The sequence below is a fragment of the Osmia bicornis genome, chromosome 9 (assembly GCF_907164935.1).
Source record: "Osmia bicornis bicornis chromosome 9, iOsmBic2.1, whole genome shotgun sequence".
Lineage (NCBI taxonomy): Eukaryota > Metazoa > Arthropoda > Insecta > Hymenoptera > Megachilidae > Osmia > Osmia bicornis.
The window spans coordinates 5,769,407-5,797,052 of record NC_060224.1 but is presented as its reverse complement, the minus strand read 5'-3'; the positions used below and the strand labels follow the sequence as shown (position 1 = coordinate 5,797,052).

Sequence of the window (27,646 nt, the reverse complement as noted above, 5' to 3'; positions counted from 1 at the left end):
ATCTCGTTTGATATCTCTATCCCGTAACAAACGACCCGCATTCAGTACTGGCGTACAGTGGATCATCCTGTATGTTTAACAACATTATTCCGAGCCACCGCTCGCGCGCGAATCGGACCATCTATCACGCTCGAGTTACGAGCACTCGTTTCAAATTCCACGCGTAGGACCAGCTGCTTTAATGCATACACGCTTCAATTCAGAGTTCAACGACCATTATCGTTTGTTACGGCCAGCTATTAAACGTCCTACACCCGTTGAAAAATTACCATTCAGTAGTCTGAATTGCTTCGCAAACTTTCGCGAATTCGCTACGTTAAATCAGTGGTGGAAGCTCTAGGAGCAATTGTAAATTCCAACTCGGAATAGTTGCGGACGAAAAAGGCAGCTACTTTCCCGTATCTTGGTACCTACGAGTATATACTTATTCAATAACTTCAGTTTCGCGGTTGGAATCTGAATATAATTCTGTTTGGTGACACAACGGGGTAACATCTGAAATCCCGTGCGCCGGTGTGCGTCGCATAAAAGTAGAAGCAGTAAATCTCCGGGCGCAGAAATTCGCTATTCGATTTCAGTTTCTCCGTCGTCGTACAAAATAGAATCGAATAAAGGTAGCGCCGATTCGAGGCACAATAACGCGCGTCGTTCCACGTATCATTGCGAGCATCGGGATCGAATCGATCATACGCGAGCACAAAAATTGCTACTTTTTGAACGATGTTCATAAACTACATTCGATAACGTTCGATCAAATTAGAACTCGCTCCGGGAAAGTTTCGAACGGAGAAAAGAGGCTGTGTTAGTTTCAATCGAACGAACCGTCGCGAAAACTGCAGGGATTCCTCCTACCGAATGAACATTTATGAGATTCTTTATGAAATCATACGGATCGCTAGTTTCCCAGCTACGCGAATACACCGCGTGAAATATACTCCTCGGTGGATGAGAGGTCCGTTTAAGCTATCCGTGCACTCTATCTTGTTTTCGATCCTGCCGCATAATTTTTCAACGATTTCTTCGATTCGTAATAAAACTCACGAGTAACAACGGTTGACGATTGTTTGCGACAGGTGGCCATCCCGATGCCGGTTCAAAAGAGCAGCCTGAAGGCGACGCTGTCGGTGAACGGCGACGGTCAATCGAGCGTGCCGTCGCGATGCAGAGCGCCCAGCGTCGGCATCGACGTCGACATGGTGTCCGAGTTCGATCCGTCGTCGTCGGACAGTGGCGTAGTGTCCAGGTGCGCGGTTGTGAAACCATTGAAGCTGCGTCTTTGCCAACCGATTTTCGGTCGCAGGCACCTGGGAAAGCTGAGGAGAGAACACGGCGAAGGGAAACATTCGGGCGGCAAGGACGATTCGGGGGTGGATGGAAAATCGTCGAAACCACGGGACCCTGAGAGAGAGAAGAGGAGACTGGCGAGAAAGAAGGAGAAACGAGCGACCCTGATACTCGGCTTCATAATGGGCAGCTTCATCGCCTGTTGGCTACCATTCTTCGTCCTCTACATCGCGAAACCTCTGTTCCCCGACGTCGAGATACCCACCCAGGCGTTCGTGATCGCTTTCTGGTTGGGCTACATGAACTCTGCCCTGAATCCTTTCATCTACACCGTCTTCAACAAGGACTTTCGTCGCGCCTTCCGTAGAATACTCTTCAAATGAAAACGGTCTAACCGCGATGTCGGTTAATTCCCTGGACTTGTCTTCGAGTTCCACACGAATGCCGAGTATCGCGAGTTGCCGATCGATTCGCGACGCGTATCAGCTTCGCGAGACGCAGGTAAAAATGGGGCGTATGGGCGACGGAAGGATCGGCGAAACGTCTCTCGAAAGCGCGTCTCGGCGGATCGAGAGGTGTCGGCGAAGAAGAGAGGCGAAAATACGTTTATACCCGAGAGATTCGCGCTCGCTTGTAAAAACTTTCTACGGAAACGTCCCTTTGGAATGGTAAACTCGCTGAAATTTCCAGCACCGACGGAATTGTCGAGTGTCGCGATACCACGGGAAAATTCCTGTCCAAGATGTCGCGTCTCGGAGGAGACGGTCGAGCACGGAGAATTTGCTCGCAAGAAATATGCAATTCAACGGTGTGTCGCGCGAACGACGCCGTATTTTCGCGTAAAATCATTCGTCGGATCGTGTTAGAGACGATGGTTCCAAGGATACCGTGCTCGATCGGTCGAGCTGTTCGCGCGAATCCTGAGAATCGAAAAAGGAAACCTGACAAATTCGATAACCCGTTTGCCAATGACGGTCATGAATCCTCTATGAGGCGAATCCTAGACTAGAGGTGGCCCGCGTTTCAGCAACAGCTGCCGTTTCACCCTCGATACAACTTCCGACTGCTTGTCGATTCAACGTGACACCGTCGAAGACAGATGGGATATCGCGATCTGTATACCCGCGAACTCGAGGATACCACTCAAACTGATTGTACGTGGGCAAGGGAAACCGCGTACTCCCTGCGAACGACGTTTCCGAGCGCGTATCTCTCGGCGTTTACCAAACGCGATCCGCTTGTAATTTCGCCGCGCGGTTGCAGGTACTCGTGTTTTCTTTCCAAACTTTTCACTTCGACCTCGTCAACGAACAACGGAGCGTGTAACCCACTCTGTTCATCCTCCTGCGAGTTCCTTCGGCAGATGACACACGGTCCGATTGTAAATTAAACGTCGCGACAATCCACTATTATCGATGTACGTGAATATGTAGATATGTATAGTTTTGAGCGCGTGTGTGTATATAATATGAACATTTTAACGCGAATCGTCTGGAAAGTTTTCACTCCGATGGAAAAGTGAGAGGCGAGATGATTGAAAAAAAAGAAAAAGAAAATCTTGGTCGCGTTTACGCTCGATCTAACGTCCGAAGGATGAGTCTGTGTTCGATTCGAACCAAGTACAGAGACGAGGAAACAAGTTTCTGAAATTTCTGAAGGACGAGATACGAGGATGGATATAGTAAGTTTCTTCGCGAGGCTGGAAGGAAAATCTCGCGAGTCGGGGAATTGGGAAAGAAAATGCGAAGAAAAGTAAGCGTAAGTTTACGAAGCTTCGTTGGCCTGTTTTCTGCTTCGGGGGAAGGAAAACTTTCGATACGACTCGCGGACGTCTCGCGTGTAATAATAACGTAACCGTTGTATAATACAATATCATACACGCGTATCGGGAGATACGATCGTGAGAAAGGAAGCGTGTCTCGAAACTGGCACGAGTTCGAGGCGGCTCGATCGGAATGATCGTCGCGGACAAATAAATGAACGAGATCACGCGAACGAGGCGGACATGTTTCCTATTAAATAGGCGCATCTCGTTAATCGATAGCATCGACATACCGTTAATCGTGTAACGTTTAATCACGAGTTTTTCGAATTCTACGATTTCGCTAAAGATTAAGGGAAAAAGAACGTAATGTACATGGTACGTAATCTATCTATAATAAACGTAGAAATTTCTTCGTTATAACTGAAAAAGAAATTTAAAAAAAGAAAAAAAATGATGACGATGTATGCCAATACGTCTGACAGGATCGTTTGAACGCGACGAGATTAAAATTTTTCGAGGGCAAGGGAACGGGAAACACGATCGAGGCTGCTGTATTTTAGTTCGGTCGAATTCAAATATTACACTTAATTGCCCTTTACCGTCGAACAGCGTTTAAAGATGAACGCTTTGCTTTATTTGTTTAGCGAGGGTGGGCGGAAAACACGCGGCACAGAGAACCCGACGCGGTTTCAATTATTACGCGGCATTACGCAATGTTTGCGCGGCGGGGTGCCAATTCGCGATCGGCCACTTTATAATTTAACGCCTACCAAGCTCGCGAAGCCACCGAACGAATCCACCCCGTCGAAATCGATCAATCCGCTTCGAAGCTTGCCTACGCGCTCCTCTTTGATCCACCCACGCTTTCACTTAATCTCTCTCAACTGACGTTTCCATAGTCTAGATCAGCGGCGATCCTGTTCGCAGAATTATCAGGCAAGGTAAATTTTCAGACAATTTTCAAGTCCATATCGGGAAAATTCTTGAATATAAAATCTAAAATCCTTCAATAGCGTCAACGCGCTTTCAACTTTGTCAAATTGAAAAAGTTCTTTCCAACATGCCCTGCACACGCGTGTATCTGAAACTTCGACGTACTCATTTTTAACCGAGAGCGAATCAAAAAGCGGTAAAACGTTGCCCGTTAATCGAGAACAGACCACCGCCACAACCACCCGCCGAAACAAATTTCGAAAAACAATTTCACCGATACTTTTACCGCGGCATTCAATCTGGTCTCTCTATTTCCTAGATTGAAGATCATCCCCGTGGCTCTGACCGAGCGACACTCGAATAAAAAAATTACTTGAAACTTCCATATCGAACTAGATCGAAACCCGGGTATCTCTGTCCGAGGATTAACCGGCAAGAGTCGTACATTTCGCTGGTCTAACACAAACGCGTATCCTGTCTTTGATTTCGAAAAGTTTCATAGATATCCGAGATTCAATTTCCGTTCGATACAAATAAAACTCAACGTTTATTAAATTATAGACAAATGGGTAAGTACACAGTTTCCTGTGCAAAATTTTCAAATTGTTTACATCCGGTACACTTTTCAACGATCCTAGACGAATTAGGCGGAGAAAGGTTAATCGAAACTTGCGTCTATCTCTTCGAATCGGCGATTTCGAGGGCCGATCACGCGAACCGTGGGGGGATTGATGCACCCTTGATGATTATTTGAACGAGCCACCGGTGCAAACGCAACGTTTGCACGGTTAACCGTGGAACAGTTTGCGCGGAAAATTGCGGATAAAAGAGGAGAAGACTTTTCGACGTAGTTGCTCCATGGAAATTGATTTCGACCGGCTGCTGGAACGTGACGAGCATTCGTTATCGTCGCCTTCGCACCTTCCTACACAAATACTACCGGCGACGTGTTAAATTAAAAGAAACAACGACGTTGATGAAAGAGTAGACGTTCACTTTTTCCATTGATCGAACGTTACCCTACCATCCTACGATCTCGTAAATATTATATCCCTCGAAATTTCGCGTTACATAGTCGACTGGATTCCCGAGAATTTATCGTGCACGAAATAAAAGGACTCGAGATGCTCTTGCGAGACATTATGTTCGCGAACGCATAAACGAAAGCGAAAGAGGGGTTGGATACACGTAACCGAGTGGAATTTACGTTCTAACCATCAGAGAGTCAATGATATAGGGTAATGCATGTTTCAAACGATCGAACATCGACACCGACCTTCCTCGTCCTTGTTTCTTTCCCCTATATCCAATACGTTCGTCGGTTTTTCACGATTTAGGGATCATCATCATGGAAGTTTTATTCTCCGCCTAGAAATCGTCGATCCGAACAGAAGTCGAGGAATTTCAACGAGGTACGTTTTCTCTTTTCTCACGCAGCACAGGGCTCTATTCGATCTCGTGAAAATTCCCGTTTGACGCTTGTCCATGTCGCCAAGAGAACAAGAACAGATCCGGTCTGTTTTCCGGCCGGAAACGAATCGAGACACAGCAATAGGAAGAGAAACAAAAAGGATCAGCGTAACGTTTGTCCTCGTTGTTATAGTTGGATGAAACTTAATTTAGATCGATGTAAGATGTAAAATATCGACGGCGCGATTCGATTTTTTCCCCGTAAACGAGTTACTCGTAAGATAGCGATAACACGTAGAGATTAGCGTGAACACAGGCGTGCACGGAATTCGCCGAATGAACGCTGAGACGAAAATGGAGCACACTTAATCGTGAGTCCGTAAAAAAATTGCAACATACCTAATAATAAAGAAACGTAACCGTACTGTCGTTTACCATTTAATACTGTTACGAAAACTACTACGTGTACGCGGCGACTGCCTTAGGCGGCCGGACAGATTTTTGCAAACCGAACCTTTTTCGATGAATCTCTCTCTGTGTGTGTCAACTAATTAAACTACCTTACCCTACGTACACGCGATGTTACTTAAACGGTAAGCATAAGAAATTAATCCAACATTAGACCGTGGGAATGAAATAAAAATTACCTATTTAAAAAACGTAAGAAAGAAAAAAAGGGGGAACGACTACTTTTCAAATAGACAAAAAAAAAAATCAACTAATGTTTAAACGATCATTCTAATTAATTGTTACGCTCGTACCGTCTCTAAACTTAAGCGACGCGCGACACTTTGTCGCGTAATTGCTAATTAACGAACGAACACGATGATACTTTGTATTTATACACATTGTACACAGATATGTATATTACTATTGTTATTAATATTATTCTTTATTATTATTAACAGATTTTCCATTATTCTTATTATCACCATTGTCATTCTCGTTCTTATTACCATCGATCATTCTTGTACATTAAATAATCCGACGTCGCCGTAGGGATCCAACGATTCACTTTAATTATTATTTCAATCCGTCGAACGGCGTCATCGAAATAACGATAGACGCGAGATCGTCCAAAGTGTGATAATTTCTTTAATTTCCATACGACCCCCGCAGGAGTCAAATTAGATTCCGTTGAATAGATTCCTTAATTAATCGTAACGGCACCCTCGAAACGTTTCAACGCGACGAGGCGCCTGGCGCCAAATCAGGAGATTCATACGACCACGATCAGACACTTTTATCGCACCCGATTCATCTTCCAAACGCGCGATTCGTTTCGCGACTATTTCCGAATTCTCTTAGAAAATTAATTACGATTACGGCAATTTATATTATGCTTCGAATGCAAGCGGATTAAATTAATCGTCTTGATCAACGTCAACGATCGTTACCAAGCGCCGCGTCTTTTATTAACGAATTCAATTAATACACGCTGTTGTACGAACCGCGAAAACGTGACGTGAAAACGAAATTATGCAGCTTCGTTTCGACGCGATCGTTGTTTCCTTCTATCGAAGGAGCACGTTCATTAGCAATCAATTTTTTCATCGATATAACCTCATTCGTCGTGTACCATTGTTGTCCGCGTGGATTATTAAAAGATCGAATATATAAATGAGGTTCGTTTGAAAAGGAAATGCGAAAACTCGTTTAATCGGACGATCTCGCGTCGATTGCCGTGAGACGATCTCTCTATCGATAATATTGGAGCAATGAAATCACTGTGATATCACTAAAACGCTTTCAAGGTGTGTGTATGTGTGTGTGTCGGGATCGACAATTAAAGCTGCACCCGCGGGGCTGGTCGCAGCGTACCTTCGAACGATAAATAAACCGGCAGAAATGGGACTAGATATTTGGGAGGGGGGTCAGTTAAAGAAGATGATTTATGGTATCGATTATCGTAAATTATTGTAAATCATATTATATTGTATATACGTATACATACACGAACTTGTACTATTGATCGGAAGAATCTATATACATATATTATATATACATATACATATAGAGTAACGATATTACGGTGAATATTAATACCACTACAGATTACTGTCATCGTATTACTATCGTCATTGTTAGTCGACATTATTATCGATGCAACAAGTCCTACTATCTAATAGCGTTCAGTGTACAGTCCCTTGCGAAAGTATTCAAACGCTTGCATCTTTAACTATTAATTAATGAAATATCATAATTTGAACTTAATTTTCTAAAATAATATTGTAAAAATGTGTGGATAAAATTGAAAATTGTAGAATGTTGCATATAAATGGTACAGGTATTTTGCAGCATTATTTTGAAAAATCATAGTACAACCTTTGTATTTCATTTGTTAACAACTTTGGATACAATCGTTGAAACACTTTTATGAGTGACTGTATATCGCTGTGTGAGAGAGGGGGAGAGAGAGAGAATGCAAGATCAAAGTCGAACACGAAACTATAATAGCCAATGATACCACGTTCGCAGGGTGGTATTCTAGTGTACATAGGAGGAATCCGACGGCCGGAAACGGTGCCGTTTCCGTTCCGCGATGTAGCTCGATTCGAATCGAGCCGATTTCCTCGTCGATTCCGTTTCGATTCGTTTCGAGCACGTTTGTTTTTTTTTTCGACTAAAAGTAGATTCTAGATGTGTAAGTAAGCATGGTTTTCCTTCGATTACCAGTAATCGTGAAAAATGAGGGGGAAATAAAGGAAACTTTCTAATGGTCTATTCAAACTGAGAATTCTATCTAGAGACAATAGCGAGACGCGAGATAATAAAGCGTAAACTTGTCGGCAAGGAGAGATTGGAAGGGCGGTGATTGCGGGACGAGCAACCGCGACGATATTAAGGTCCATTAATGGGACTCAGGATGGGTCATTTCGCAAGATACTTCTAATGAAATTTAAAATAAACTGATCCGTTCGTGTTGCAATTTTTGCACAAACCTCGAGGCAATCGACAAATAAATTCTCGCGTTTGTTATCTACTCGTACCGATGATTCGAAAACGCGCGACAAAAGCGAACGAAATGACTGATTTTCCTTTATTTGTTTTCATTCTGTTCCATCAACAGATTTTATCGCGTTCGATTCCGGAATAATGGTAAATCCCGATAATTAATAATTTGGCTGCCAGAGATAATGGAACTCACAGTTATTTATCGCGGTTAATATTCAATTTCTTCGACGTTCGTTTCAATTCGATTCGTAAGAACATCAATATACGACCAGCCGAATAGGAAAAGCAACATACAACCCTGCACCCACCGATCATTTTCACACTGCTTGAACAATCAAACGATGAACGATGTTATCGCGAATCTCTCGTTATCCTTCGACCTTTCTCCTTCGAATCAATGTGCAAATGATACCCTGTTCCGAATTTATTCTAAGCTGAACCGATAATCTCTATGTTGTCATCAACAATAAACGATCAAGGAAATTTCAATGCAACAAAATGTCGAACAACCAACCACGCAAATATATATATTTTAATTCTACCTTTACGTACGCGCGATCGCGTGTATCCGTTCGGTTAAGCACAGTTTTCATGGAGCAGAGTAATTAATTTACCGGTGAATGCTCGTTATTTACGAGTAATCGTACTATTTGCAGTAAAACTGGTCAACGGTACTCGCTCGCATTTATTATTAAACTCGTGATCCGCGAACAACAACAGGCATGCACACCTCGCACCGACCGAATCGATTTTATACATCCGTTTCATTTTTTTTTATTTTTACTCCATCGTTTCAACGCGCGGATATACCGCGACGATAAGCAGCAATAAAGTTCGTCCTATTTGTAAAATCACGCCAGCGTCAGACCAAAAGCACCAGCAAGTTCAGGCTGAAAAGAGCGTTTTTTCATCGTAATTCCGTTGAGACGAGCCGACTTATCACTCGCTCGTAAGAAAATCCGTACCGCGGATACGCGGGGAACTCTCGATGATTTTTCAAGTTCCTAATCGGAGAACTCTCGCTCGAATGGGAAAGTCGCTCGCGCGGATATCTCGAATGTAATCGTAACTTTTCTAAAAAGCACGGATTCCTACACACGTTGCGCACACCACGAGACACCGTACACACCGGAAGGCGGAATAAAACGAGCAACACCACCTCCGTTCCCGTGACAAAATCGCGGCGAGGATCGCGGAATTCGTTTCACGTCAAGTTTAATCTATAAAAGTCTTCCACTCCTTCCTCAACGTGTATTCGTCTACGTAATTCGGCTGATTGCTCACGGACGTAGAGCGTACAGCGAAGCGTAATCAGGAATTGTAACTCTAATCCAGAAACAGGATATGCCTCTAATATATCTGGTAACCCGTCTAACCCGATTGTCGATGTTCCGCAAAGTAACAGGTAACCCGGTTAACCCGCCACGGGTCATGAGTTACAGCAGTGCCGTAGAGCTTAATATTAGATCGTCACGAAAGTTTCTGCCCGTTTTCAAAAGTGCAAATAAAATTTCATACTTATTCTGTTTTCGAAATAAACATAGTCACCGGTGCTGTCTAGAAATTCCTCTTGTGTTTTCTAATATTCGATTTTTGAAACAACCGAAGGAAATACGATTATATTCCATCGTAACCCAGGGTTAACTGGGTTTTTAACTGGGTTAGAAAACAGTTAGTAATCTCCGAGTGTAATCAACGGCGAGTAAAAGCGAGCGTTTACAGGCAGATTGCCGGTTCTCGATGAGTTCTCTCGGGATAACGAGCTAAAGCTGTTCGATTCTCAAAAATTCGCCAGCATTTCGACGAATCGACGAATTTACGCTGAAACGGCAACACTCTAATCTTGACTGGTACAAATATTTAATTACATTTCAGCGTTTAAATAGTTGCATCGAAAAAAACAGCGAGTGGAATGTAACGAAAACAGGAAATCCGATGCTCGATTGACACTCGTTGCCCAATTTTCAATCGAATCGATCGGTTTCTATGATTCAGAGGACCAGTTATCGATCACGATTTCCTCGATAGGGAGACAATAACGAGAAGTGTCATGGATTTTATACGCGACTCGAAACGGAGAGATCTAGTTTAGAAAGTTCGTCTTGTACAACGAAAGTGTAATTTCGCGGCGATGAAAAATCAGCGGTATCTTCGAGTTTTCATTGACTTCCATAACAAATCGACCCGACGAAACTTTTGAGCTTTCGCGTCAGATTTCCCTTCGTTGCATTTTCTACCAGCTGCCACCGATGGATCTCATCCTGGCCGTAGTTTTTGAAACTCGTGCACGCGAACGGGAAAGAAAAACGAAAAGCTGCGTTCAATTTTTCAAGAACGAAAGCTACTTGTTGCGTTCGCGCGGCCAGCAACGATGCTCTCTTGAAAATTTAACGACTGCAAATCGAAAGTTTCGAACAGCTAGCGATTTTCAACAACGATCGCGATACGGATCGTTTCGAAATTTCGATAGGGTTGAGTTTAATCGGGATAATTACATCGAGAACCGACGGCTCTGTCACGATCCAGGAGCCAGAGCTCGAGCGACGTTATTTCCCGGGTTAAAAGCGGTATCGTTGGAAAATGTGGCGAACAGTAATGCGAAGAAAACTCGTTTGCGACATTTGTCGACATGGTCGTCCTTCTCGTCCGAGCGGAAAATATCGCGGAGACGCGGTTCTCCCTCGCGTGTGTGTGAGTGTTTGCGTGGGCGAAATGCGTCTGGAAAACACAGCGATCGAGATAAGGAATTTATGATTACTTTGAGTACTAGGTCAATAAAAATCTTGCTGATAATAAAATCCGATGGAATGATCGATAATGAGCGTGTAATTGTAATAATTTTATGATCGATAGAATCACACTTATCTAAATTTCAAATACTACAAATATCAATTCCGCCTGGATGAATTTAAGTAGATTACGTGCAATTTGTTGGAAGTGTTTAAGATTCGGATAAAAGAGTAAGAGGTCTAGTTTTCCAAATAATCGAAGAAAACAGGTACTTCATGGAGCACGAGATATTCTTCTCGTAAACATTTGAAACGGAAGAGAAGAAAGAATGAACGAGCGCGAGAGAAAAAGAAAGGGAGGGAAAGTGATGGTAGGGTATGAAAACAGGAATTAAAAGGAAATAAACGGAAGTAGCCAAGAAGCTTTACTGCTCTACGTTCGCCGTGCCGTTGTGCTCGAATTGCCTGTTTTTACAGCAACGCCGTGGCTCGATCCATCGATCGATTCCGATCGATCGATCGATCGTTCTTCGGTTAGATACGTTCAGAAGGTCAAGGAACACGAGTACTACGATATGTATACTGACATTAAACGAAAGGAACTATCAGTACATTACGACTTTGTTTTATAAAAGAAAGACGAAAAAACAAATCGATCGTGTTTTGTTTTCAAATCCCTTTCACCCTTCCTCCTTGCATTCGTTTCGATAACTTCGAAGACTGGATGTTCCCGAAAAGCAAACTTACAGCGAAGGAACAGAAGGTAAGCAAGAGGTTGATACAAAGATATTATTTACAGAGAACAATTGACCCTTCAACTTTCTTCGTCTCGAAGCAAGGACGAAATTGAATAGCGTCGGATTTATAAAAGCCCACGCAAAGCTGCTTAGAGTAAATAACTTATAGCGAAGTTGAAAACCGGCCGAACTTCGTAAGTCCGATAATTTGGGCGCAACGAAGTTCCGTTCAAGTATTTCGAAGTATCGGGACCGAGTTAGAAACAATAGTCATGTTCGAAAGTTGTTAATGACACTTTCAGATAAGCTATTACCGTAGTTGTAGCAGAAGTTATAATTTCAGCGTCATTTGGCGTTGATATCCACGGATGAAACAGATGCTTCTTCGCTTGAAATACTAATTTCAACTCGAAATGAAGGTACTTTGAAGGAAATTAACGAGTTGATGAAAAGAGGGTCACTGCGAACGAAGATACAGCAAATATATGACAAAAATCTGAATATAGTAGCTGTTGTGTGCCGTATATAAGGATCAGGGAATTGAAAAGGTAAAGATACTCCGATAGCCTCTGCGAATCCATTCCGGAATAGAATTCAATTCCACACTTCGATTTCCCTGGACCTATTGTGACGAACAGTGGCCTAGCCCGATTTTCCTGACCTAAGCGAGCATCAATTCGATTGGGTTCTGAATGATTCTCGACTTATCCTATCCGAACAAGCTTCCCTGTTGTCAGTCCGCGTGTTAAGCAAAATAAAATACCTCAGAATCATCAATTCAAATATACTGATCGATGAAAATCAAGGGATTCGCGAAAAATTAAAAGGAACTTTGCGAAGCACAAGGAAATGAAACGTTAAGCTCATTCGCGATAGGGAGGGAGGCAGGGTTTTAATTAAATCTAACAATGGCTAACAGCGTGCCACAAGATACCCGGATAAAAGTAACAGAAAGACGGGACAAAAGGGATTCCATCGATCCTGCTGAAACGATTCGCGTATGTATTTCTTTACGAGGAACAATTTCATTCCCTTCGTTTGTATCGAACTCTCGAAACACGTTCCCAATCAAAGTACATTGCAATTAATTCTCGCCATGGTTCTCCTCTCTCCGAGTGTTCTCGTTTGAGAACAGACCAGCGTATCTTTCTTTTTTCTTCTTCTTTTATCCTCGTTGAAGCAGTCGACGCGAGAACCGTCAGAATACTAATCGTCGAAGAACGCGGATCCGGAATGCCGGATGAACGCGAATTCCGACGTGCAAATGAGATTCGTCTCGACGCGAGCCAATCGTCGCGATGCCGTTGGAGAAGCTGTTATTGGAAAAGATTCGAGCGACGGTATCCAAAGAGAATCCTGTTCGACGATCGACGGATCGTTTCTCGTGGGAAAAAGAAAGGATGCGACGGTAACTTTCGTAGGAAAGTGTAATGCAACGCGAAGGGAATCTCTTAAGAGGACAGGGGAGAAGCGGACAAAGCACGTGTCGCTAGGGTTAGGTCAATTTCATTTGGAGAACCGCAGGGCGAGTTACCGGGTACCCGGCGAAGGAGAAGGCGACGAGCCAAACGAAATCAACGCAGCAGTAATTATCCGGGAACAAAGACCCGGCACGGACATTGAAAGGCAAATGAAATTTTCTCAGCAAGTCGAATGGATCTGAGGTGGAACTTCTTGCAACGCGTTACTACGGAACGAAATGAATCACTCTCGCGAGCAAACTTTCCCTGGAAAGATAATTCAGGAAATCTGAAAATCAATCCCAATCATAGCTAACGTTATTAAACTACCACTTCGTTTGCTACTTGTTGTCCGCGCAGCTCGATTCATCCTCGGATAAAAGGATTCGCGCTTATGCAAAGTGGGTGAAGAAACAAGAACGGAAGGGTAGGGTGGTACGGGAAGAATAATAAGCGCGAGGTAGGAAAACAAACGGGTGGAAATAAGGAAAAATAGAAAGGGTTGGTGGCGAAGGATCGAGATGCTGACGTATCTCGCGCGAGAGCGAAGATGTGGCATGTTTGCAAAGTAAATTTGACCGAGCGCGAAAGAAGAGGACAACTCGATTTCGAGTTTTAATCTAATCCTACGATCCCCCGGGCTTTCTAACTCTTTTCCGACCCGATCGTTTCTTGTTGACACGTAACACCCGTTCCTGCGTCCTTTCCTTCTCCATTTCCTCTCTTCCCACCATCTGTATTCCTGACTCGCTGATATATCCGTTCCGAGGAACGGATCACGTTGTTCCTAAGCGCACCCTTTCGTCCGCGAACCGTTCATAAGTTCACGGATTTGCCGGATCAGCAGTGTACGTATCGTCGGAAGGAAGCAAATTGTCGAATCTCTGGACGAAATGAGAAAGGTGGGACAAATGCGGTCAACCACGAAGAAGGGATTCGTGGTTGCGTCGAGGTACCGGTAGAAAGGGTGGAAACATTGAGATAGAATAGTAGGATTTGTTGGAAGAAACTAGACTGCGGGATTTACGAAAAGAAAGAAGAAAAGCTACGGCTACAGGAGTAGCAAAAAATCGAAACAAAAAGCTCGCCGTGGATGGAAGAGGAACGGAAACAGAACAGTCGGATGAAAACCGAGAAATAGATTAAACTTCGAAATACGTATGGTATTCAGAAAATTACAGAAATATCATCCGTGTTTTATTCACTTTTGATTGCATTAAATTGTACGTGCCATTTATTCGGAGTCAACGCGCGACTTATACTTTCAATTTCATTTTCAATTCGTTTCGAAACGAAAGAGAACAAGGGGTCTGGTACAGCGGTCGATATTGAAAACGTTTCGTAATCGATGATACACCGAATGAATTCAATTTTATTCGCGTTGATTGACGTTGAAAATGAAGGGTGCTCTTTCGACGAGCGCGATTCATAGAAACGAACGGGGAAAGAGATCTTTCGAGTCGATCGGGCAAGGGGCGGCGAGGGGGCGTTTTACGAGCGATCGGATGAAAGAAAGGAATTATTCATGACCGTTTGATGGGCTATCCCTGACGCATGGCCTCGTTAAAATGACGTATTCCGTTATCGACGCGACACAGTGCGTGGACGTGTGAAAATGTACCGAGTGGAAAGCGGATATTTACACCGGCTGAAATAAATCAACGAACCTGATCAAAAGTTCGATTATATTGCTCGTTGCTATAACTTTTCGTCGACGGGAGAGCCTCTTTTTTTTTTTTTTTACTCGGCTATTCGACTGCATAATATCTGAAAACATTACGCTTAACGATGATAACGTGTGCGCTCAATTGTACGATGTTTAACGATGTTAATACGAAGCTAAAGAGCTCAGTTTCGCGAACCAGTGCGTATCAATTTACAACCGATTTGCTGGTTATCTGTGCTTTATTCGTTAAGCACAAACACGAAATCGAGCCAGAAAGATAATAAATAACGGTGCAACGAGAAACGATTCCGAAAACGTAATTTAATCGTAACCGCGTTTTATCCGTAATGTAACATGAAAACGTGTAACTTTTGTGCAATTATTATACTGGTAATACGGAAGCTTACTGATAATCGAATGAAACGGACCACGATATTGCATTTATTGCCGGTGTATTTCGATATATCCTCCCTACAACCCCTTCCTGACTCTGTTAGACCTCTTTATTGAATGATTTAGCATGGTTACGGTGTTTAATTACCGTCAGTTGTCGACCTGGATTCCGTTCGTTATTAATATTTAACCAGGCAATTTTCATATTAACTCGTTGATTAACCGAATCCTGTAAAATACCTCCAGCAATTATGGAAACAATCGTCGCGCCGATAGGTGAAAAATAGAAGATCACCCCCCCTCGAATATTGCCATCGTGATTAGCCAGGTTAAATTGGAGTATTATAATTATCCATCGGTTCGAAACTGTTATCGGGTCGCGTTTAATTAGATATTTCAACGTCGTAAACACATCGAGTGTATAATTGATACGGATTTCCATCCATCACAATTTCCATTGGAAATGATGTGGATCTAATTACAGATCGAAGAAATCCGAACCAGAATAGAGGATATCAAGGGAGCTTTACGATGTTTGCTCAGAGTTTCTCAGTTTCTCATAAAAATAAAGGCAAGGACTCTGTCTGTATGATTGGTCCTGCGACCTCTATCGACGTAAACACGCGATGAATCGAACGTCTACAACGAACATCTCAATATCATTGGTATTTTCCACGAATCGTAAAAAAAAAAGGATTATACCGGTGGCTATAGCAATAAATGTTATCCCTATTGGGGAATGGTTACCATTGTTACAGCTTTTACGCGACTCCTATGTCGTTATACCCGATTCGTATCAATAACAGACACATGGACCCTACGTCGTATTTCTGTGTGAAAAATCTCTATCTGAAGTTTTTCTCCGCGTACATAAATGGGAGAGAAAAAGGTTACTCGGTTTCAACAGTATAGGTGCTACGGAAGCTTACTTAAATTTACAATAATCAAATAACAAGTAAAATAGAAAAACATGAAACGCTTGATATAAATGTGTCATTATACAAAGGAATGTGAATTCGATATGGAGTCCAACAACTTCAGAAGGACGCTCCAAATTAATCAACAAATTTTAGAATAATAAAATTAGTACTCACCGTAAGCTGCATCTTAAAACACTCGTCACGTGGTTGGGCTTCACGTAGTCTCGTAATTGGCTCGAAAAATTCTCACTTTGACACTAAATTTTCATTAAAAACACGAGCACGAACCGAACACGTCAACAATATTCCGAAGCACCGCCATTATGCACGTTTCATCGATCCGTGTATCGAACGCGGCGACTAACTCGAAGCGCGATCGATTAATAGTGACGTATGTATTTTCATGTCGGTAGTCAAATGGCGGGAGGCACGCGTGGCGTCGTCCGTAAAAAAGGTGTGAAAATTGACGGGAATCGCGGTGATATCGCGTTAAATTGACACAAATTGTAGTTTATTATGTGAAACGGTTGTAATGTGATATATGATGACTGTGGTGAGACGCAAAATTATCACGTTCGATCGAAATACGTTGGCTGAACACGTTCGAGCGTGCTACGCGATGTGATTGACTTGGAAAGGGAGGGCACGTGTGTACGATATGCGACGACAATACCGAATGAAAATTACTTAGAGCATCTGAGCTCGAAATATCAACAATACTCGGATTGAAACCGGCTTCGCGAAACGATCCGTGGCGGGGGGAACGATACTGTGACGGCCGGCCGTTTGTTTGTGTACACTTCAGTCGAGTCAGTACGAGAAAGACGAGCAGCGATGTACTACGACTACTTTGCCAAATGAAAACTGCTGTCAACTGCTACTTCCAATAAAATCACCAACTTCTGCATTACACTGCACCCATCATCGCATCGTAAAGGTAGGATGCAACGATCACTATATTTCTTAGGAGTTAACCTATCTCTTTCGTCATTATGAGTGAATATAGCCACTCATCGTTAACCCATGTGTACTTTCTGAAATATCCATGTAATATAATTTATATTTCTTTTGTTATATAACTTCTACAGCTGAAGTCTAACCCTTTCGTGGGCGCAACTTAATTTTTTGTAAAAATGCAAAAGTTTCAACATAATTTATGTCTATCTTTTGCAAGTAGAGTTGAAATTGTTCTTTGCAATATATATGCTTTGTATATTAAAATTGTATATTATGAGTGACTTCAGCTTGTGGGAAAAATAATTCCCATCACCTACGAGAGGGTTTTAATTAACTAGCACTTTTATTACTCATTACCTAATGTATTTTCTATCTAGTAAGTTCTTAACCTACTTTTAAGATCGTATAAGATGGAAACCTTTTGTCCTTCGTTTACAACAGAGATATTCCGGTAAAAGTAAACGAAGCACCCCATAGATAGACGGTTATTGGATTATAATAAATTCCAGGCGCGTGCTATCGCGAACGTTATTTGGAATCGCGTAGCCGAAGGAGGTCCCTTCGATAAATATTGCGGCTTATATATTGCAAATCCGATGGAAACTATATTGATATGCATCGCAAAGCAAAGCAAACGTATCGTATCTAACGGTGATTTGATTTGATCCGAAAATTGACTTGAAGGCAGCCGAATATTTGTCGCTGTCCAAATTAAATATCGATCTCTTTGCGCATTGGAAACGACCGCTTTTCAAACACATCCACGATTCAAGCGAAAATTCTATGCAAATAAGGGAAGGAAACAGGAAGGTGTTAGTAATTTAATCCTTAATCGCAATACAAGATTCATTCGTTACTCTTTACTCTTGGCGTCGCTTCATCTTCTGAACCATCCGCTTAAGATTTCGTTTAAGAGGATCGTAGCTTCCATCCATTCTTTACCGATTACTAGCTCGGTTGCTTCGCCGGGGATGAATTAAACCCGAAGGATGATGTCTAGCTAGAATATATCTTACTTTACGAGGAAAATTACGTGGTTTCGTCCGATGTTTATCGCGTCGAACGAAACGTTCTCGAACGAGTCATCTCTGTTAACGACTTTCTAACCGATACATCCAAGGAAACTTTACGAGCCAAGGGTTTTCCGCTAGATTGATCGAAAAATCTCATTTAAAATGTAAAACGTTTGAAGAGAGTTGATTTCCAGAGTTCTGCACCTCTAGCAGTCCTCGAAACCCCTTTGGTAAAACGAAAATTATAAGGTTTTCAGATTAAATTTAGGATTAAATTCAAAGCTGCTTTTGAATGTTAATTGTAAACTGCAAATTGGTATTTTTATGCCATCGAATCACGTCAGATTTCCGTATTTCTGCGTCGAATTCAATTTTCATTTTACATGAAAAGACACGGCACACCTTCGATTGGTACGTTTGAGAAACTTTACGATGTTTCTCGCGAGATAGATTGAAAAATCTTAGGAGAAACGGAAAAGCGTTCGGGGGGTTGATATCCGGTCGAATCTATCCTCTATCCGGTGTACTTTGCAGCTCGTAGGGTTCTCAGAATCAGATCGGTTTAATCGAGTCGGTTTATCGCGCGTTCGCCGGATACTCGTCGAAGCCATAGGCACGCGGAACCTAGTTACTCGTCTCCGGAAGTAGAATCGACTAGTTCGCAGTTAAATCCGACAGCGACTGACGAACGAGGCGTAGCCAGTCTCGAACCGATTTCAGATAATCCTCGTAACGCTAACGATCGTTGTAACTGTAACGGAAGCTTGATCGAACGGTACGAATCGATCGTTTCCAATTCGCTCTCAATCGCTTTGTCCACGTTTTTCTCCTCCTCCTCTCTCTCTGCTACCTGGCTTATCGTTCATTCTCTCGTCTCTTCTCATTTTCCGTTCGCCGTATGCAGCGACAGGAACCGCTCCTGAAACGCTTTTTCCTGATTCCGTATCGCGATGTTCTATTAACATAAAACATTTCGAGGCGAACGAATGAAAACAGCGTTTATCCGTCCCGTTGAATACGCTCCGTTCGCGTTTAACGTCGAATTCCCTTGGGATCGGAGGGCGGCCGAAGATTTAGCTGATCGACGGATGCAATTTTTGTAAAGTACATAGAAGGGAAGGAAGGACGTGGGACCGAATAGGATGATAAGCTTCGCGTTTTCCCGTTAAAACCGTCTTCTGTTCGGATCGGGGATACGGTCGCCGGGTTTAAACTCGGAAAGCAAGCGCGATCGGTTCTCTGATAATTTATGGCCTGAGCGGAGCTTGATCAGTTAACCAGAAACGTGGAGGTCAACCGACCAGTTTCGGGCAAGGGGAAATCAATGAAAGTGCCCGAATTCGGCATCCATCGAAACGTTCTCCGCAGACTTTGCGGCCGAAAAGACGAGGAGCGTTTCACAACAGAAACGTATACGATCGCGGTTTCACGCGCGAATGTTTCTCTCGGCTTGTCGATCGATCTCCTCGCGGTATCGTAGCCGGAGATTTAATGGAACATAAATTCGCGTTGGCTCCGATCGTTCTTCCTGCTCGTCCTTCGCCGGGGTACAGCGGTTACGAAACTATTAATCGGTACGCCTCGAGAAACTGGAACTCCGCGGAATAATCCTTCCTCCCTCTCGGTTATCCTGGCTGGCTTCCCCGTTTCTTTTCGTCATTTGTACGAAAGTCGAATGTTTTTCCCTTTAGTCACAAAAAGCAAACGGAGGAGCGTATCTAGGAGAATTTTATTTCAAATGAGAAATGGTCGAATTTTTCCCTTCCCTCTATTGGTAAATGCATTTTCTTTTTTTTTTACCGTAAAGAAACGGATAGACTCTTTTTTCTTTCCATTTTCAATCGAAAGTATTCAAAGTGTTTCGCCGATGCTGTTCGTCTCTGTCAGAACTCGATAAAGAAGAGAAACGAAAAAAGATAGGAAGCTATATGGATGAAATGCAAATCCATGCTATCCCACTCGCTGCAGCTCCATTTTTCTGCTTTTAATTTAAATCCGAGCCAACTGTAGTTTGTCTACCGCGATGGTCGAACTTTATTGTTCTTAAAAACCATCGGAAACTTTGTACTTCCTATAGATGGTCTGAAACTTCTCACGGGCATTACCAGCCCGTACTTCTGTCCCTTTGTATCCTCTCGTTCTCGTAAACAGGCGCGAAGAAACGTCGCGCGGTAACTTGGAAATAATATCGTCCGTTCCGGGAGAATAAAAATCGGAATTCCGATAAAAGGGTGGGCGCGTCTAACCGGTACAGACATTCTGCGAAGGAAGAAAAGAAGCGAAGTAGAATCGACTTGTTCGCAAGTTCTAAACGGCGTCTGTAAGCTACCGTGGGCAGAGTGTAAATCAGAAAACGAAACTCGTTCGTTGCTCAAAATTAAAGGAGCATCTCAAGAGATTCCCTTCTTTTTCTCTCTCTGCCCATATGTTCGCGTTTGCTCGTCTTATTGCAACAGCCAAAACAACAACTGAGACGATGCCGGGGCGAGTTTATTGCAGGAAAGGAGCACCGAACTTCCGTGCCTTCCCTGGAGATAGTCTAGCTTGCTCCCTTCGGTTGCTCTACATCGGGATTACGATGTTTTACGCTTGGCGTGGCCGCTTCTGTTTCGAGAACTGCAACCGGGAACAGCGTTCTTGGTAGCCGGTCGTTCTGGCGTTTATTCGGGTCGTAGGAAAGCTTCTTAATGCGCCTTAGCTCGCGCCACGCCGGTCGAGCTTTTAATAGCGACCGCCTGGCCCTCGTTGCGTGTACCAGACAGACGATGTTGCAGCTTTTCTCCTTCAGCTCGGCCATATATATAGCGACGGTTCTAAAACCCTCGAGGGATAAAGGTGGATCCCAAATAGGCAGGGAGCAGGGTTGCAACCGATTACCGAGGTCTTCTCTGTCCGATTCGCTTGTCGGATTTTCTGTGAAAGTTTCATTAAGAAAATCCGTGGTTTCGTGATAAGATATCGGTATTTCCTTGTCTTCGCAAAGCTTTCTTGATCACGAAATCAACGATACCTGATTATCTCTGAAACGAAAGTTAAATATCTTATTACCGTAAATCGTTGTAAATATTTACCCTCGAAAATCTCTTATTTTCTTGCATCAAGCTTTACTATATTTTAATACTCTGACTGAGGTTATTGTTTCATTCTCCATTCATCCGCTCTCGATTAAGAGTCGGAGGAATCCCATTTAAATTTCATCCGACCGATGAGTCCGCGCAACAATCTCGTTAACGAGAAACCGTGTAAAATTACGAAAGTCACTGGAGATTTATTTTCAATGCGGCAACGTTATATCCCCATAATAAACGCGTAAATAAAAATCAACAGAAATAAAACAACGATGGCGCGGCGCATGAAATGGAAATTCTGTGTTCTTTGTATAGCGCTGGGGATTTTTGCATATCGCGTCCCGTGCATTCTCTTTTTAACGTGTGTACGTTGTACATAATCATCAACGTCCCGGCGAAATTGATGGATAGGTCTGAACGTCTTTTGTGAGAGCTCTCAGTCAGAAAAAAAAAGAAAATAAAGGGAAAATCAATGAAAAATTATAGCTTGAATTCGAGGGCGTGTCGGCAGCGGTGATCGGTGATCGCGCTTTTCAAATAACGTATCGCGGATTAACTGAAGGACAGTTTTGTTTCTTGCTGAAAAGTTTCAGCTTATCAGTTTGTTGTTCAATTTTCGTCCGTCAGGCGCAGACCTTTCGTTCAATTACCCGCTGCAATTTGATAAGAACAAGCAACATTCCGTCGCTATGATGCTCGTTTCTTGCTTCTCGAAATGAAAAGCTCTATTGCTCGGCTTGACGTAATACAACTGGTAGACGGATGGACAGGGATCGTTTTATTGGCTCAGGGACAAGGGGCTGGAAGGACGGTCAATAAATGTAATTTATAAAGAGATTGTTTCTCGCGGGCCAAGACTTTATTACATGCTAGCTTCTGTCCGTCCCACAGATTTATCGTCTCGTCGATATTGCTACGTTTGTTTCGAATCGATCACGTTCGATACGCGTCCTCCTCGCTCGCAATCTTCTGTCTCTCCAGGAACCTCTCGAGGAATTCGAGTCACGTGAACGGACCAATCGCACGAACGATCCTTGCCTCCTCGCAACGACGGGGTAACGTTTTAAATATAACGTGCAATTAGCAAATTTTCTTCTTTCAAATGTTGCAATCGATTTTCCTTCCTAATTATTCCGTTGAAAACTTCAGAACGGCATCCTTCGTTTTAGATACAAATTAATTTAAAAAGGATCTGTTCATCAAGTGTTCTTTAATTATTAGAACAGGGAATAGAGCTCCGTTATGGTGGAAAATTGTTACCAAGTCAGTTTTGTGGAGGGCGTTTCTATTAAATATTTCTTTGTTAAACATGGACGAAACTTCCTATGGGAGGGATCAGAATATTTCATGACTATTCTCTCGTTGCCGTGCGCGGCTGTAACTCTCGACTCGTAATTATAATCGCCAAACCCGTGTCCCCCTGGTTCAACAATTTCCTCGTGCAAACGTGCCTTTCGCGAAATTAATTTCATCTTGTAGAAGAAACACAGCCAGGTATCGTGGCAGTGATGAAAATTAATGAAGTTTCGCCAACGGAAATATTCATTCTTCGTTGCGAAGGATGCAAGTGAAAATGGACCATGGTCAGAGGTTCTTTAAAATTTAATCTCGCAGAGGAGATAGCCGTGCGTACCGTGACACAGGATGCAAATAAATTAATAACGTTGGTAATTAAATTATTTTCAAACTACTAGGCAGAATTTTGATCTGAAATTTTCACGTGCACGAGGGATAAAGGTTCTACGAACAAAGCACCTGATGGAGGTAGTTTCAAAAGAGGCGGAAGAGAAAAAAAAAAAAGAGAAAAGTCGAGAAGAAAATTTCACGCGACGCGTCTGCGTCGAAATGACGGTAATAATGGAGCTTTTCGAGAAAACCGTTTCCTCGACAATATGTTGCTCCCCGAATTCAGCGAAGGGACTGCATGAATCGCAACTTCCCGTTCGAGGAGAAAATTGTGCCAGCCTCGGAAGATTTATGCCTGCTTTGTTTGGCCCATTCAGGAAATGCATGCATTTAACTTAACTGCGTGCTCTACCATTCTCAGATATAAATTATGTTTTCAAGTACAGCAGCAATAACGTTTATCATTGTGCTGCGTCTAAGGTACAAACATATTTCAGTTCATTCGTTAGTTCATTGATGCACTCTGCCTGAAACCTTCATAGTAAATTTTCCGTGAGAAGTTCAGCTTGCATTATGTGAACCTTAATTCGAGCTGTTTTTTCAAAGATCTCGCTAAGCGAGCACATCCCTTCGCTCCGTTGTTAAATAATAGAAGCGTCGAAAAGAGCCTATTCCCTTCGCGATACTTTACGAATTTCTAAAAAGGCGTACCGGATGAATTTTCTATCGGGAAGTAAACGAACGGTTCTGCGTTCCCCAACAGCACAGCCGGAACGATCGCGTCCATTACGATATAAAAGCGAATTGAAGGCTAGACGCGAGGTAACGTCAACGAAACCGATCGATAATCGATGTAATCCCCAGAAAGTTCGATAAAGTAGCAAGTTAAACGTTCTGTGAACGGTTCAAATGTAGGATAAGCGTGTGCTGCTGCCTCCTCGGATGGGGTCCTCTCTAAATCCAATTGCAAATCGCTTGCGCATAATGGCCCAGCTGGCAAGGCTGATGTCGTGGCGGTGGTCTATCGATTAGCATCGGTTTACAGTCACCATTAGATTCGATTACGCAGTCCTACGGACGAGTCGTAGCCGTTGGCAGCAGTTGCCTGAAACGCCTCGCCATTTCGTCGATACCTAGCCCTTCTGTCCTTCTAATTAACTGCGGCCACACCGCACCGTTGTTCGTTCGATGTATGCTAATGTCTGGTCTTCCACACGCGGTCCACTTTTCTCCACGCCTGTTCCATCAGCTCGCAAATTTACCCGGCCCGCGCCACCGAAACGCGTCTAAATCGGCGCAAATGGCTTTTCGAAATGCCTCGAAACGATCAGGAATTTTCTTGATTATCCTATTGAACGAATTACGATCACCGCTACAGATTCCTTTTTAAGTTTCGATCGTTCGACGACGTGGAAGCCGGTTGATGGATTTCGCGCAAAGGCAATAGGGGTTCGCTTTTAGCCTTTACCAAGCTGTTCCTTTCGGTTTCCCTGGCTTTTCACTTCGTAGCAAAGTCACTTTGGAGTGGTTTATTCGGTTAGCGATGTAGAACGATCAACAAGCGACGGTGAAACTTTTGCTTCCTTTACGCTTTTGAGGAAAGTGCATGCTCTCTTGTTTCTTCGCTCGTATCTCGAGCAACCGTGATTCGATCGGTCTCTAATTTCTTATTTCTTTTTACTTTGACCAATATCCAAGCGATACCGCATGTCAATCGTAAACTTTCTCCTTTCTTCGAAGCTCCGTATGACCCACGATATATCCGTCCGTTGGATCAGTCATAAACAACAACGGACTTGGACGAATAGAATGAAAGAACGTGCCTCGAACACGTAGGGTCGGATCGATCCTGTAAAGACCTTACTCGCGACAAATTAGATTTGTACGAAATAGAATGAAGAAATATATCAAAGAGGGATCTCGAAATTCCCAGAAGTATCGTAATCGAAACATAGAAAAATACAGGACGCGGAACGGCAAAGCCGAATATTAAAATCTTATAGTACAATTCTGTCGAACAGAAACACGACATTCTATACATTTTTTAGAGCACGACGAGCGTTTGATTTATTTGGCACCGATTAAAAATGACGCACAGTCGCGACCCACATTCCCTATTGCTTATATCGTTCCTCGTCGATTCTACCACACGAGTTTCAGCGGAGAAATCCCTTTCGAGGCTCGTCAAGCAGACGAAGTTCGCGTTAGGATCCATCGATGATGTTAGCGGGATGGTCAACCCCATCCTCGTCGAAGCGATCGATCCACGAGCGGAGGCGAACCAACGACGAAAGGGTGAGTCGAGAGATAGCAGGACGCACCCTCGGGATCGGCTTTGGACGGAACACGTCGGTTAGCTTTTGTTCCGTTGTCTATCCTTCCTTGATAAAACGCTGAATGGGCCGCGATTACCACGAACAAAGAAACGAGCGACACGTTTGCGTGCCTTCTGCTGCCCCCGTCTCAATTAACGCTACCCTTTCGCTCGTGCGAAGAGGCCGAGGCTAAAATCGACGGACTTTGCTTTCACTTTGCGCTTCGTCGATCAATCTCGGCGAAATTACCGATCCTTGGTGTGTTCGGAGAACCCTATGGTGGAGATTTTTTTATTCGTTGAAATTTTCAAGTGGCCCGTTTGTAGCATCCCCGTCGCGTACCGTTCTTCCTCTTGCTTCGTCATTCGAGACTTATCTCCTTTAAGCATTGGCATGCAATTAAGAGTCAGTGTATATATTAGGAGAAGGAGGGCTGGCTATAATGGACGAAGTCGCGAGAGTTCATAGCAAAGTGCCGGCCGTAAATCTGGCAGCAAACAAGCGATGTGTAAAGTATGCAAATCCTTAATAGGAAGTGCTTGTGGCAGGCTCGAGGGTTAAATAACATCCCGGCCTGAGGTAGAAAAACATTCTCCTTCATACGGCCGGACATTTGAATACATGGAACCGGATAATTTCATTTTAATCCCAAAACTCGTTGTTCCAACCCCTTTTCACGAGCCGCTTGATATTTAACTCGCCATTGTTACATTACGTTTAGTGGTTTCGTGGATTCACCATATTTTCAACGATTTCTTTATCATAATCGATATCGAACGCGATAAATGCCGCTACTAATCGTCGCAAGGTAAATGTTTAGAGACATTCGCGAGAACGGGCATCGTCGATTGAAATCGATCGCTAATTAATGCAGATACTCGGTGTTTGTCGTCATTCAATTACTTCCGCGAGAGGTAAATGCTTATCATTGATAGCATGCTAAATACCGATTCGCGACACGTGAAATACCATTCTAATTAAAAAATTTAATCATTAGAGAAACATGCGTGTAAGCGTTTCAAAATTCTGTCAAGCGAACAGTTTCGTTAATTAATCATTCTCCTTGATTTGAAATAAATTCCACGTTGTTCTCGGGTCGCGTTATCAACGATCTTCGAACGAGCATTGCTGGAAGGGTCACCCTTTCCCTATTCGTCCTTTCACTCCGCCACTAATCAGTAGAGAGGGCCAAGATTCGTGAAACCGATTCCGTGCGTGGTAAAGTTAATTGGTTAGTTCTCGATTAACGTTGGGATAGCTACCCGCAAATTCACAGGCCTGGCCTCGACGAGCCTAAGTTGGGCGGTGTCCTCCTCTACATCACCAGATCGTTCCTCCCTTAATTTGTAGCTCCAAAACTTATGGCAGTTCTGGCGGGCTTGATGGCCCGAGAAAATTGCTGCTCCCAGTAATTCGAAGCGTATAAGATCGTTACCTTTCGTCCGATTTACGATTCTACCCCGTCGTCTTCTGGGACTAAAACCTTTATTGTTCTTATACTTTTATACGGGATGCACTGGAGCGTGTAAGACGATACTGTTTTATAACGCGAGATACATTCAGTGGCCATTAAATTACGTTCATCCCACTTGGCTGCTTAAACTATAACCTCTTTTTACGATCTTCATACTCTATGTACACTATCGCCTCGAAAATCTGAAGATGTTCATGAAATTTTCTCTTCCCCTATGCAAATCATTGAAGAGAATATTAAATATTCTTCTGTAAAATATTACACCGGAGCCTCGTTCCTTCTGTTTGTCATTTTTAAAGAAAAACTTTATTGCGTTACGTTGACCAAGTTGCGGAATTAGGTAAAAAGTTAGGATATACGAGATACCGTGCGTCGAGGCAGCACAAAAGGTACGCCGGAAAAATGCTTCCGTCGCGTGACTTCCGACCGCATACTTTGTACGGGACATTTATATTTTCCTTCAAAATTCTAACGGAAATACCTGCGCCCTCGCTTAGCTTGTCCATCCCGGACTCATGCCACATTTTCTTCGGGTTATTATTAGGGGAACGCGTATGCGAGCACGGTTTTCACGATTCCGAGTAACTTACGGAAGGGTTTAAGAACACTCGTCGTTCTCATGGTTTCAATTACACTCGTGTTTTTCATAAAATGCGTATTGCAGCCGACAAACTACGCTCGAAAGGTTTCGTTGTGTTACCTCGACTGCCATCAAAAAACACGAGAACGCCATTCTGAAAATGGTTCGCTCGTATGTCCGAATTTATGGTCCGTTACACATTTCGCATGGAACGTTTTTCATTTTTTGTTTCATTCCTCTTCTTTCTTTCTTTTTTTTCGTTCATTTTCCCCCTGTTTTTTTTTCCTTTTCGCGATTAACTAATACCGTCCTTACGCCGCCGTCACTCGGATAAATTGCTGGTTCTTCGTCGCGGGTGATC

The 27,646-nt window shown here is 43.2% G+C and overlaps 2 protein-coding genes across 3 annotated transcripts in view; one reads left to right on the top strand and one right to left on the bottom strand.

Annotated features, from left to right (window-relative positions):
• The window catches only part of LOC114879008 (alpha-2Da adrenergic receptor), a 92,918-nt gene extending 81,244 nt beyond the window's left edge, over positions 1-11,674 (top strand). Inside the window, exons 3-4 of one of the 2 annotated variants that reach the window (XM_046287217.1) lie at positions 1,074-1,243; positions 1,301-11,674. In XM_046287217.1, the coding sequence (XP_046143173.1) occupies positions 1,074-1,243; positions 1,301-1,667 (537 nt within the window). In that variant the 3' untranslated portion in view covers positions 1,668-11,674. Of the gene's footprint in view, positions 1-1,073 lie in introns of both variants that reach the window. The other variant, XM_029193459.2, reaches the window with a different exon arrangement.
• Positions 1-16,787, bottom strand: part of LOC114879009 (sodium-coupled monocarboxylate transporter 1) — a 150,438-nt gene extending 133,651 nt beyond the window's left edge. The window contains exon 1 of the mRNA XM_029193464.2: positions 16,427-16,787. The gene's annotated coding sequence lies outside the window, so the exon portion shown is untranslated. The remainder of the gene's footprint in view (positions 1-16,426) is intronic.
• Positions 16,788-27,646: the final 10,859 nt, after the last annotated feature.